The sequence below is a fragment of the Saccoglossus kowalevskii genome, chromosome 13 (assembly GCF_978046115.1).
Source record: "Saccoglossus kowalevskii chromosome 13, keSacKowa6.1, whole genome shotgun sequence".
Taxonomy (NCBI): domain Eukaryota; kingdom Metazoa; phylum Hemichordata; class Enteropneusta; family Harrimaniidae; genus Saccoglossus; species Saccoglossus kowalevskii.
Window position 1 is genome coordinate 6282735 of NC_140653.1, and position 14895 is coordinate 6297629.

The window sequence follows — 14895 nt, forward strand, 5'->3', positions numbered from 1 at the left end:
CATTCAATATTCGACCCCGTTTTCTTCTTTCAATATTGGTTTGGCGCCGATGCAATTGGAGCCTTATTGAATTTAGTAAACCAAACATACACTGCCGCCCGTTCGGGTCAAACTGGTGGCATTTGTTTGTTACATCCGTACACGCATGAATGATACCGTGGCATTTGCTGTATTCAATAATACTGAACATATTATTAACTAAACAGTTGTTTAGAGATACATGTACATTAAACCTTAACATTCGGAGGGACAAACGTTCAGTATTATTATGGAGCTTTTGTAACAAAAAATAACATAATAGTTATTAAAATTACTATTCCTCTAATTTTGCGGCATGTAGTTCACATATATATATATATATATATATATATATATATATCTTGTCTAGCATTCATGGTATGGCTTTGAATGGTAATTTAATGTTTTGACGAATACAATCAATGTAGATCAATGCACCATGCTTTGATTATTATCTGTTCATAATTTTAAAATAACCACATACCTCCATTTGACTATTAATAAATTGTGTAAAATTGTTAAAAACAAATAATGATAATTGGAAGAAAATGTGTTATACTTTATTATGCCATATTAGGCACACTTATTTGAAACGTTGTCTCACATATCAGATTAGCAGTACACGCACATATATAGTGATATACATTCGTACTTTAAAAACACGCCCTACAGTTTACTCCCAGGAGATACAGGGAAATTACTTTAGTTCTCTACAATACAGTGGCTGACAGAAACACGTAGCTGCAATGCGTATAGCAACAATCGCTATGACTAGATAGTCTGCGTTATTAAGTCTTATTTGTGGCAAGTTTATTTTAAAGGAATTAGTCTGACCCTAGGCCATCTCCCTGGTCGATTATGTCAGTTGGTATAGTAAGATGAAAATGTTAAAATTTCTATTATATACAAGTACAAGATGAGTGTACTTATTTCGTAACACAATTATATAAAAGTAAAAGTGACGGGTTTTATTCAGTAGTGAGAGAATAGTAAACGATGATGTCACTGCGACAAACAAGGTCAAAATGTGTTGTCCCCTCAGGAAAACACACTACAGTGCCAAGAATAGTATTTCTTGTCGCTCTCAGTCTGGAAAATATGACATATAGTAAGGTATTATGGACAAACGTGGAATCCTCCACGCCAGGATGGCGCATCCCATTCAAACATCATGCAACTACGACTCATCTTGATCAAGCCTTGCTTCGGGTTCAACATTGTCAAGTTATAGTAGAAACAGTACTTTTCAATGTATTTAGATAATTGGTCAAAAAAAATATTATAATACTTCTTAGTCTTATAATCTAATTTACATAATTTGCCAAATTAGTAGTTTTCCGATTTTTAGCACAGCTTTTGATTTCCCAATTGCTTGTATGCCGCCATGTTTAGAAACGATTAATGAATCTTTTGTATTGCATTTGCGATTCAATATTATTTTATTTTTTTAATTCAAAATACTATTTGTTTATTACAAAATGTAGTTTGGTTTTTAAACAATTCTTCACATAGCTTGACTAAAAAGACGATCAACATTTCAATGGCAGTGCTATGTACATACTCTCGTTGTTGGATGAAACTCATGTCAGACACATGGGTATTTAAGATTCTGGGATCGTCTTTTGAACTACAAAACAACAGTCTTTCTTAGACATACAGTATCTTAAAAAACATTGTGAACATTTTACTAATCAAGAATATCTGAATACCTGTAAGCGGTCTACTGCGTTACAAACACGGACGCTCAGTTTACTCATGAGATTTAATATTGTGCAAATAATGACTTAACATATGCTGTTGTATTCGTCACTATCCCGCTTTTCTGTCATGCTAGAATGTCTTAATTACTAATAAGCTCTTTATGTATTTATCACCACTACTGGCTTATCTTGTCACGGGGATGACGGTGACCGAATATTCTTCTTGCTCACCATGGCAACTGAATGGATAATACGCTTAGCTATTCAGATTTATTGTTGTAAATACCAACATGGTAATTCGATTGAAGTGATCTGATATCATTGATCATTTCATAAAACCGAGAATGTTATCAAGTTCGAATCAGTATCTCGTTGCGTAATGCATATACATGATAGTACCTTTAAATTAATATAATAAATAAATTTGAAAAAATAAACGTAACATTTTGCCATAATTACTGTTACTGCTACAGACGTTATAAAGTCACCAACAAAGTTTTTAAATAATGTTTTCGAGACAATTTGTTTCCTTTTCTATATTAACTGCGCATGCGTATTTATCCCAGTTTCGAAAATATAGCCAATTAAATGCCAACACTATTATCACGTTGCAAAATCAAAAATTCATATATTACACGTGCTGGTCGATAATTCATATGAATCGAACTCAATCTGACACATTTCTAAATTAAAGCTATATTAATAATGAATATGTATGCATTGCAATTATCTATTTGTATATTAAAACCTGGCCTTCAGAGAGTTTGGTCAATGTTAATATAATAATAATAATACAAAAGCGTTGAAACATAGTTTACCTATAAATGAACCGATTTTGGGAAACATTATATGGTCCGTGATCGGAACAAAGCCCCTCGTGTTTAGTTGGAACGCAGTCCACATTACCTGTGCTTGAAACACAGTATATTTATATGTGACCTGATTATGGAACACTGCCACTCTATATTTGGAATGTGGGCGGAACACAGTCCCTTTAGATATGGCCCGTGGCTTGAACACAGGATTTCTATATATGTAACACAAACCCATGTGGCCTGTGGTTGGAATACAGCCCTACATACGGTAAATGACTTGAACACAGTCGCTTTATAGATATCTCGGGCATGGTACACAGTCCTTTTATAATTGGCATGTTGTTGAAACTCTCTATTGATGCCCGTGGTTGGAACAGCTTTTCTATGAGCCATGATTGTATACACTCCCCCTATAGATGTTCAATGCTTCGAACACAAATAGTTAGCCCATGGTTGTGACACAGTCCTTCTATAGTTGGCCCATGTTTCGAACAAAATATAGTTGGTCCATGGTTGGGACACAGTCCCTCTATAGTTGGCCCATGGTTGACAAGCAGTGTATATGGCTGTGGCTGAAGCACAGACTTTTTATAGACACTCCGTTGTTGGAACGCCGTTTATTTGTAAATGCCCGTGATAATTAGAACACACTACATAAGGTTCTTTGTACGCGCGCAGTTTGCTGTGTACGTCATAACATTCCAATTTATAATTATATAGCATTGGGAAAAGTTCCCCTAGCTGAGTGCTTCGATTTTCACTAAGATCCAACTCACAATTAATACCAGTTGTAGTGTGAAACCTTTATTTAGTATAATTGAAGCTCCGGTGTGATCGATGGATTGGCAAACAAACGTGAAATATTCTCGGATAATGGCTGTCGAAGGGTCCAGAGTTTAAACAACTTATTATTTTACATAGAATAACCTAGTGTATTCGTAAAATGAAAATGACAGTGAGTTACAGCAGTAACTTCCTACGTAACCATGGTGTGGATAGTTTCATGTTGGAATTTACTCCTCTATGATGAATGTTTATTTCTTCCTGTGTTTTGTTTTCAGTTGGACTCTATTTATATAAGGTATTCTACAGAGACGTAGGCATATCATCTACATGGTCCTCATTTTAGTGCAATTACTCAATAGGCAAAAAGTTTACTATTCCCTATAACATATAATGCAAATGAAATATCAATCCGTATTTTGAACGCAACTCACTTTGACCTTGCAAATTTTAATTAAAACAATAATTATATCTTAATTCATCGGCTCTGCATATGTATAGACGATGTTGTAATACCCACTTTGTCTAAATCTGTATGGGGGAAATCTGACATGCACTGAGTTAAGAACAGAAGCAGCACATGCCGACCAACAGTGTTATCCAGTCATTTTAACTGATGAGTCGACCGCAGACTACATCGTTGTTTGCTTTTTTCTAATTTATTATCTTTAGTAGCAGTGACTTGAAATTTGTTAAAATACATATTTGTTCTAAAAATACGTCTTGAGCAGGAAGCATGGAAGCTGCATTTGTTGCTTTGTGGTGAGCTAAGCGTGAACCCTGTGAAGTCATACATGTGATGGCATCAATTTCCGTTATGATCGTGTCTGACATGCAATCTACAATCTAGTGTGAAAGTTGTAAGTGTATGTAAATGTACTTATAGCTTAACAGGCACTGGGTGTATGACGAACATATCACAGGCACATCTTCAAGATAAACATGAAATACAGTAAATTTAAAACAGTATCTGTTTTATTAATATCAAAATACACCGGGTAAATAATATCACATTTTATATTAAAGAATTATTTCATTTTGTTTGGATTAATATATTTATGAATGTCAGAGCTAACGTCACTGCACAAAACGTATTTACCATCAAACACTTAATGCACCGTCATGTGCAAACAGCAAACCGAAACCGACAAGCAACGGTGTATGTGTATTTAGCTGGGTCTGTGCAATATGCGCATCGTGCTGTGATCAATGTGTATTTCCCACCAAGGCTTTGAAGAGCCTAAGCCCCCCACTGGGCCCCACTAGAAAGGATATTAATCTCGTTTCCAGTCATGTTCTTTTTATTCTAATAGATAAATGAAGGAAAACATGCCTGGTTTATGCGTTTTTTGACGTCATTTTTCTAATATATTGTAAATTTTCAAATAGGTTTAATAATACCGAATTCATGTGATGTTATTACAAAGATTCACTGGTCTCGCGTATCAAGGTAGAGCTAGAGTGATTCAGTAGTCTCAAGTTTCAGCTCTACAGCCTGCGTGATTCGCTTCTTGTCAATAAGGTAAAGCTAGCGTGATTCGGTGGTTCCGAGTTTCAGTCCTATAGCTTGCGTGATTCGGTTGCCGTCTATAATGTAGAGCTGGTACGATTTACTGGTTCCGTCTGAAAGGTAACTCTGCCGTGATTCACGGTACCACGGTGGAGCTGACGTGATTCAATAGTCTCGTCTATAAGCTAGGACTAGTGTCACTCATCGGTCTCGCGTGAAATTTCGTGGTAAAAGAGAGTAAATTGTACAGCGAATACCGAAAATAAGTGACTTAAAAATCCCCCGCAAATATGACAAATGATATCTTCCGAGCTGATAAATGTCACATTCCATTGCTTTGTTTTTGGTTTGGCGACTTGCCGGTGAATTTGTGGGCGGTGAATCTCCCGCCGACCTGATCACCACGCGGATTTTATCTTATGAGTCGGGCATGTAAGCCAATATCTATGACGAAGTCGATGTTACGTTGAAAAGGAAGGCTTTGAAAAAAAAAGCAGTAGCGGTAGTTATTTTCAAACCAAGTGGGTATCTTCCCGCCAAAAAAATATTAACTAGCACTTTACGTAGTCACGTGGTTTAAATAAGTACCCTCGAGTTCCACTCAATTATTATTACGAATTTTACAAACATTATATGGATTGCACACTATTACATTATAACGTGGAGTATATGCAGCTGTTGCCAGTTTCAGCTGCTTGTTGTTATTTGAATCGTTGTAAATGAGTTTCCCCATAAGATTTTAAACATGGCACAAGCAGCAGATAGCGGAATAATGCACTGGGGATTGCAGCTACACGAGTAAATGGTATCTTATCACCTCGAGCAGCTGCTTGGTAGAATTAAACTACACAAGTAACAAACAAATCAGTTTCCGCATTTCAAGAGGACCACCTTCAATGTTTTAACTGTCAGCTAATTTTCTGATTTTCGTTGAAAGCCATGTACAATTAATCAAATCACGGTTACTTCTTCTAGTAACCGTGATCGAATGTAAAACGTGTGCTTTAAGTGTGATCATATTAGGGTCCATATACGTAATGCACATTGACGTTGGCCATGGTTTCCGCGATAATTACAGTGCATTCTCTATCATACAATATATGCAGAGAAACAGAGAACAATTTGAATATATATTGCACACTTTTATTCATGCCAATTGATGCTCTACGTCAACTACATTTTTTTTTCATTTACTTATATTGCAACCACGTAACATCGATGGTTTGGAACCGAACTGTCCAAACCTTAATATTCCAAACATGAAAGCGAACACCGATATAGATTAGTATAGATTTCTAAAGACAGCATTCTAAACCTTCTAAGATTCTGTGTTGACGTATTAAGGAATTAATAGAATATAGGCTCGATTCAATTAAGCGTACAATGCAGCCCACAACGCACAGTTTACTCTCAGCAGACCCACACATCAGTCGATAGCCGGTAAAGACGTTGCGAATACTATGTAGGAGATTTTTTTTTAATTTTCAAAAAAGTGCTATGTTGTGCAAATCCCACCTCGCCATTATGTTAGCTTGTCAATCCCGCTATGTAAGGTCCGCTTCATACTGTGTACGTATGCATTGTATGGTTATTGGACACGCGCGAAGCTATTACCGACGTGACAATCCACTGTTTCTTTCAAAATTTTTCTGACCCGTCGATAATTCAGTCCAACGAGAATTGCTTTCGGTGTGCTTTCATCAAGGTGTTATTACTCAAAAAAACTTTCTGGTCAAACATAAACTGTAAATCAGTTCCAGACACCCACAGTAGTCGGCAATTAGAAGCGCCCTGTATTTGTGAAAGGCAAGTCACGTGGGTAGTGCACACAGGGGAAATAACACGCTGAATGAAGATGTGGATTAGTGATGAGTAATCACTTTTATGTACAAGAGTTCTCTAAATGACGTTCGATTGACGTGAATCCGAGTTCCAACAAATCTGCACAGGCACAATAACACAAGAGCACTATGAATACAGGGAGGACAAGGGTGAACTTGATTCGATCAGCAAGGCATTATACATACTGTCTTACACGCTAAGAGTGTACTCAATTGAGCAAAGACCGCAATTCAACGACCAGTACAAATATGAAAATGACGAGCAATCAAGTTGATATTGTTGAGAAGATATAAAGTTGTATGTGGCGGGAGTCGCAGTGTCAGTCGACAAATATTCCATGCGTCCTATACCAAATCTCCAGTCATTGGTGTGGCGTGGTCATATAGTGTCATAGAGTGTTTCTTTTCCTTCGCATCAGTAATGAATTGTCCTAGGATATATTATAGTCTCTAAAAGATTTTCTAACCCGATATCTACAAAGACGTCTTCGTTGGCGCAGTTGTCACCGTTGAGTTTTCTTGGTATTTCTGCGACGATGCCGGAGATTTCACATTGAATGCTAGAAAAATGAACGGATTAACGACGCAGTGCGATACTGAAAATATACCCAATACTGCTACTGCGTTTCTGTCCAGGCTTCTAGAGTCGCCGTAAAATCGATACATGTCTAGGGCGAAATAAGGAAGCCCGCATATGACGAAGAACGAAATGATTACAAATGTCATTTTTAAGGTTTTCATCTTCGCTTTACGGCGACGCTCACTCTTACCTGGAAGTACAGTGTTCCTCTTTTCCCAAAGCCGGACAATGATTCGGAGATAACAAAGCGTGATGATTACAAAAGGAATGAAGAAAACGATCATTCCTACCCAGGTTAAATAAGCCTGCTTCTCCCATTTCTTCTGTAGCGAGGTGTGGCATCCTTTGTTGCCGTTAGCGTCGTTTACAAGATGCCACACAAAAGCTTGGGGAATGGAGAAGACGAACGCTATAACCCACGATGGTACAATGATGGTATTTACGTTCTTTCGTTGTTGGAAAGGATAAATGACAGAGTGATAGCGATCGACAGCAATGGCGACTACCATATTGGAAGATGCAAAGAGAGCAAAACATTGCACTATTTTGAATAGGCGGCAACCAACATCCCCCATCAACCAGTTCAGTTCCAGCAATTCAACGATGAACTGCGTAAGCAGCGCCAGGATCGCTACCAACAAGTCGGCCGTACATAGATGCATCATGAAACTATTGATGCGATTTCGCGACCGACGGTTGAACCACATCCACACGAATACAGCTATATTACCAATTAGCGAGAAAATGAACATAACGGCGAGGATGATGAGACGAAGTTGCCGGTTGTAGTCAATACCAATATAGTCGTCGTTATTCGCACTGGCGTTCGCACTCATGTTGGACATATTCATCATAACTGCATATGCGTTGGTTGAATGCAGAGTGTAACGTCAAGCGTAGAAATAGTTCATATGGGTTCTCATGCAGTACGGACACTAGTATAGTGTCAATCTAAAGTATTACGATGTGTTTTCTCTTACCATTAAGCACGGTTCACTTCTTAGCAGGCTGGGCACTGGTTGCACCTTTCGTTTATACCAAAACAGACTCTCGCATTTCACCACTATCCGTGGACGACTGGTGATACTCTCATAACACTGATCGAATGAACATCATATGGTTAGCACATACACATTGTACCTGTTACCAGTTCGTAGAGAGAGTATTATGACATACGCACGCACCGGCTCTTTTATACCGATATAACTCGCATTCTGATTCGTCTAGCCGAACATAATAAATGAACGGGTCGTGTGAATATATCGTAGACTTTAATGTATTTGTTATACACCTGGGGACACATTGCGCCTTTTTACAGCTGAGGCAGTATGCGCATGCGTTGCTTGTTTCCATGGACGTTGTCGGCGATATGTTGAAACGCTGTCATGTCACTAAAGGCATGCTGATGAGCGGGTTGCTCAGTGCTGTTCAATGGATTCACCATAACGAACATGTATATTTACATAGTGATATTTTATGATTAGACTAAACAAGATCTGTTCCTGGTTCTGAAATGTTCAATGAGTATTTGTTTTTTGTTATTTTGCATAATTTTTCAGTTTAAAAAATTTTCTTCAAATGAGGCGTGTGCTGACCAGACATAAGGTATTTGTGTGGTTGTTACGTGCATTCTGTCTGAATAATTACGTAATACGAATAGCGACGAGACGAATACAGCTTGATATATGATCGATTTTCTTTCAAATGATGCAATCGTAATTACATCGGTACAACCTGCCCATTGTACAGAAAAGCCCAACTCAGCTGTCGACCTCTGAATATGCGTCGACAATACCTAACATTAATAAACTTGAATATATGTAAAAGATAAAAGCAGAATGCCAGCATGACAGTATGTAATGGCAGGTTCATTTCAATTTCACATTGTTCAGAAACGACGCAACTTCAGCAAATTTCCTGCCCACCGCTGTGACACAAATCAAAGTAAATTGCCCGTCTGAGCAAAATTCCAAAGATAATGTTTGACCTCTGATTTTATACTAACACGCCAAAGCATCTATCATCAGCTTGTTTGAGTCAATTCTATATTATAAATACTAATCGCGAACGCATTTTTTCTGACCATATTACGTACCATATTACATTTTGCTACGAGTGGCACCTACATTTCAAAAAGCCTTCGTGGTTTCCGTTTCAAAAGCGCGTCCTCGTAAGTCCTTCTTTCCGTTCAATAACCGAGTTAATTCTTCACACCGGTTATAAGTGAGAGTGGCCTTGATTCGATTATTTGACTACAAAATTGAATTCTGAGTAGTGCCATCAGTACTAATCAGAGCTGCATCATACAACGCAGTGGATGGATAAATAACATATACATTTATTCTACAAAAAATATCCTCTTTACTCGACGCAATGAAAAGTAAACTCGTTAGTCTTTTTTTTTTACAACTGAGCGAGCGAGTGCACATAACCCCGAACTTTCTAAACATTTATCAAACTTTAAGACTGCCTATCTATATTGATGCCAAATAGAGGTCATTTCAGAAATATAGTCATGTGTGAATACTAATATGCAGTTTAGCTCTTTGAAATGGCGATGCATTCATTGGAATTGATGTATCGCGCACTTCCCTCGTTACTGTCAGAGACACGTTCAAGTCCTAAGACCCTATTAAGATTAAAGTGAATGCATCCGTTTTCTTTAAGATGAAACACGTACGTGCACACGATTGTTTATCGCGATTTTATAGATCTCAGAGGTTTCATATAGATAAATACGGACACATCCAATTGCCACACGGATGATAAAGCCGAGTGTTTTCGTGCAAGTAATACCGCCTGATTTGTTTAAAAAAACATCGTTATCCCTTTCTGCCTCTCCTAATGGATGATCATTACAAATGTTTTTTATCGCTCTTAAATCGCTTTGCTACTTTTTGTGATCGTAACAGCAGCAACAATAGCTGAATGATTGATTGCGACACTTTGGTGATACCTTCCATTTACAAGAGACTACGAGCAGAGAGTAACAATCCTTAGGCTGTTTATCAGCAGTTACTACAGGACTTCATTTTCCTCCAAGTGACCACGGGGCAGGGTTTCATATAATAAAGTACAGAGAAACTGTCGTCAGCTCATATAATTTAGTGGTGTATTTCTGATGAAAGCTTCCGGCTAAAACCTTCCAATGCAATGTGACGTTACATTGGATGCATTTGCCGGTTGATTGTTTCCTAATTGACTTTTCACATGCAGGCAATGCCGAGTACTCAATCCACTTCCAAGACGATTATGTCATTTTATTCTTTGTATTAGCTAAATATAGACGTCATGACATAGTAAATGTCGAATATATGCTATCATGCTATATACAAGTTCAGTAATTAATAGAATCTAAAATTAATTAAATTGTAATGAATTTTTGTCGACATTGTATGGGGTAGATGGATGAAAAAATGACCCAACTAGTATTACAATGAAGTACGTGACAATTTGTGTTTACAGGTAATATTTCCTATGGCTTCAGGTACAGTGATGGATTCTACGCATCATCGGTACCGACAGCTTATTTCGAGCCTTTCTTCCACTCCTCAATTTTAAATGCGTTGAATATTATTCGCAGCGCTCGTTTCTGTAAAAGTTAATATGATTAACGGTCATAACAGTAACACCGCAGTAATATTCGTGTAACGTCACATGACTCGACAACGTAAATATGAACTCCTAATCTTTATACAGACAGCGATGAGCCGAAGCGTTACTTGCCAATAAGCTGTATAATGATTATCTGTTTCCATTTGAATTCCCCACGTTCGATTCAATGGAAATTCACAACTGATAGTGTGTAATATCTGGCTTATGCCGCGGTGCACGCGACAGCGGGATTACCTACACACGAATGTTACATACGTGCGCAACAGTAAAGTTTATTTATGGAAATAATTCTATCTTTGTGGGGTTCCTATCTAATCTTTGTCGGTAACACAGTAAGAAGTCTGTTTGCTATAAATTATCAGGCAGTCATTATCCATTATTTGGCTTGTCATGATGTATTAAGGAATTTCTTTGGAGGTTCTAATTTCATATTGCAAATTGAGCAGCCAGCTACCGTATATAATACAATGACGGAGATTCACTACAGCATAGTCGAAACGCGCTATGAGATCTTCAGGACGAAGAGTGTGTTTAATCAAAGGCAAATCCATAAAGTATATCTTGAAAAGAAATTTGCGTAACCCTTGAGGCGCCTAGTGATATTGATATTGTAGCGTTATCCGCATGACACATTGTTCAAGCGCTCCCCTGGCTGCCGAGCACGAAGCAGTGACATGGCCTTTGAACGGCTTGTGTCAAAATACCTTGGAAAATGTACGGATATTTATTTCTTCTAAGGTTGATGATGCCAAGTAATGTAGTATTTATCAGTCTTTTTTTAATCTTGAATCACTGACACACAGTTCACAATTAACAGCGAATATCCTCGCGACATAGGTAATCCGGTCGAGCAGCTTTCATCTCACTGCCGCCTCGACCAGTTAAATAAGAAAGATTACAGTAAAAATCAAAAGAAGCTTAAAGCAAGTAATTACCATATCTTCTAATATAATGCCAAGGAGCAAATACAAGTAGCCATTCTTAGATGCACATGTGTATCTTGATGGCATTACGCTTCAATTCATCCTTTTGATTGATTTTGTTTCACAGCTTTGTAACAAGGGAATACCTTCCCTATTAAACGAAGTAACAATCAGTTGGGATGAATCACGTTGGTTGGCCGGCCGTATTGTTAATGGAATATGGGTTTCATCCGTCGATGACACTAATGTTTCTGTTTTCCAAGCATATAAACACCGTAATACATATATTGCATATATTTATAATTAATTGTCGTCGATTCGATGTTGTCGATTCCTTCATTCAGATCTTATACAAAACGTGACAAGTGTATAATTTGCTAGAGTGCTCCATATCTCTTTTTAACTGTTTGTAATATGTGCCCAGCCCATTTAGTGATACATCACATACATTGGTGGCGATATGACATACGAGTACAGTGAATTATGACAATGTAGGACAATGTGATGTTGGTAGTTATAATATATAGCATTACAGTGTATCAACCTGGAGAACGTGTGTGGATAGCTATAAAATATCGTTGGAGAATTGGTGATGGGAGAATGTTGTTAGAATAGCTATAATATACTGTTACAGTAAATCAGATGATGAATCTAATGATTTATTAGAGCATATCAGCAGGGAGAGTGTTATTAGAATAACTATAATGTACCGTAAGAACATGTCATGGCAGAATGTTGTTATAATATCCATATTATAATATTTGTAGATATCAGACATTACAAGGTTTTTAAGAATAGATATAATCTATCTGATTGGAGTGTGTCAGAATTGATAATGTACAATATTATCAGATTGGACAATATTGTTATGTTATTAAACATATCAGGTAGGCGAGTGATATTATAAAAGTTACAATACACCAATTGTATATTAATAGAGAATAAAGAAAAATGCTGTTTAGTGTTAGTAACGTTTAGTATATCAGGGAAATGTTTATATAACTTTAATATATTATTATTATTATTATTATTATTATTATTATTATTATTATAATTCAGGCGACATAACGTTATTAGAATACTTAAAATATATTATTAGAGTATATCACTCAAGTTGTTAGATTAGCTATACTATGTTATTATATAAAATTTGAGAATGTTGTTGGAATACCTATACTGTACCATTATATCGAATAACAGAATGTTGCTAAATTGCTGTAATATATGATAAGAGTATATATTATATTTTCAAGTATATCATGACCGAATGAATAGATGTATTATATTATAGTTTATCAGATAGGGAAATGTTTTTAAAATATTAGTGCATACCAGACGGAAGAATGTAGTTAAATAGCTTTATAATATTATTAGAGTATATGGAATGGCAGAATGTTGTAGCTGTAATATATTATTATAATATATTATTTAAACAAAACTAAACCACCTGCCAACCAATAATAGACAAAAGCTCACTTTGTATGACATACATCAAGCACACAGTGTGTTTGATTTCATTGTGTGTTTGCGAGGAGTTCATTATAAGTCCGTGCGTCCCTCCTTCCGTCCGTTTGTCCGTCCGTCGTCATTTCTCAGACACGCCTGGACAGATTTTCTTCAAAGCTGGTACAAAGACAAGTAAAATTGGGACACATGTGTACATCGATTTATTTTTGATTTGGTTGACTTTTGACCGACGAAAAAACACCAAAAATCAACATTTCCATATGTTATCAACCGTTTCTCGGACATGCCTTGACCGATTTTATTCAAACTTTGCATTGAAATCAGTCATGGTGGGTTCAGTGACTGATGCACGTCATTTTTTTCGTGATTCGATTCAAACTGGCAGACTGGTGGCCATTTTGTTTTTTACGAGTATTCTTCTCATTTTAAAGATTTGGGTTAAACTTTGTACAAAGGCAAGATATAATGGGCTAAATTTTGTTTGCAGTTATTTTCATTATTCATCGACATTTAGCCGAATGGCTGCCATTTTCATCAAAAACTAATAAAATCACAAAATTCAAAAATGTCATCAATCGTTTCTTGAACATGCCTTGACGGATTTCATTTAAACTTGACATTGACATCAGTCATGGTGGGTTGCTGATTATATTATTTTTATTTATGCCTATCGTCCCTCCTGGGACATAGGCCACCAACAAGATTTCTCCAACCAGGCCCGTCCTGTGCCAGACGTTGCTGGGTTGCTGATGCTCGTCATCTTTTTCTCGTGATTCGATTCGGAATGGTGCACTGGAGGCCATTTGGTTTTTTACGAGTGTTCTGCTTATTTTACAGAAATAATTGTACAGATTGGGCTTAACTTTGGTACAAAAGCAAGATTTTGGATTTCAATGAAATTTAGTGAAATGACAGCCATTTTTATTGAAAGCGAATAAAATTGCAAAATGTGTACATGTCCAACTGCTTTTTTATGCACGCCTGATGGCAAAACATTGTGCATGTTGATTGTTGATCAAGCATAGTGTTCTATGAATCCTAATTAACCAATCAGTGAGGGTAATATAAACTTGATGGCACCACAGTGTGTATGATCAAAGAAAGTAATGTGAACTTGATGGCACCACAGAGTGTATGTTGATGGTTGATCAATAATTGATTTCTATGTATCCTAATTAACCAATCAGTGAAAGTAATGTAAACTTGATGGCACCACAGAGTGTATGTTGATGGTTGATCAATAATTGTTTTCTATGAATCCTAATTAACCAATCAGTGAAAGTAATGTAAACTTGATGGCTCCACGGTGTGTATGTTGATGGTTGGTCAATAATTGTTTTCTATGAATCTTAATTAACCAATTAGTGAGAGTAATGTAAACTTGATGGCACCACAGTATGTATGTTGATGGTTGATCTATAATTCTTTTCTATGAATCCTAATTAACCAATCAGTGAAAGTAATGTAAACTTGATAGCACCACAGTGTGCATGATCAGTAAAAATAATGTAAACTTGATGGCACCACAGTGTCTATGTTGATGGTTGATCAATAATTGTTTTCTATGAATCCTAATTAACCAATCAGTGAAAGTAATGTAAACTTGATGGCTCCACGGTGTGTATGTTGATGGTTGGTCAATA

General features: G+C 36.8%; 1 protein-coding gene across 1 annotated transcript; it reads right to left on the reverse strand.

The window, feature by feature from the left end:
• Window positions 1–5947: 5947 nt before the first annotated feature.
• LOC100367741 (mesotocin receptor-like) lies at window positions 5948–8442 on the reverse strand. The gene has a single exon (XM_002739365.3). It carries the CDS (start codon window positions 8099–8101, stop codon window positions 7142–7144), a length of 960 nt encoding a protein of 319 aa, XP_002739411.2. The 5' UTR covers window positions 8102–8442; the 3' UTR covers window positions 5948–7141.
• Window positions 8443–14895: the final 6453 nt, after the last annotated feature.

What these genes read in the sequence shown, in the direction of transcription:
- LOC100367741 (XM_002739365.3), bottom strand. Translation starts at nt 8,101, where the DNA reads ATGATGAATATGTCCAACATGAGTGCGAACGCCAGTGCGAATAACGAC.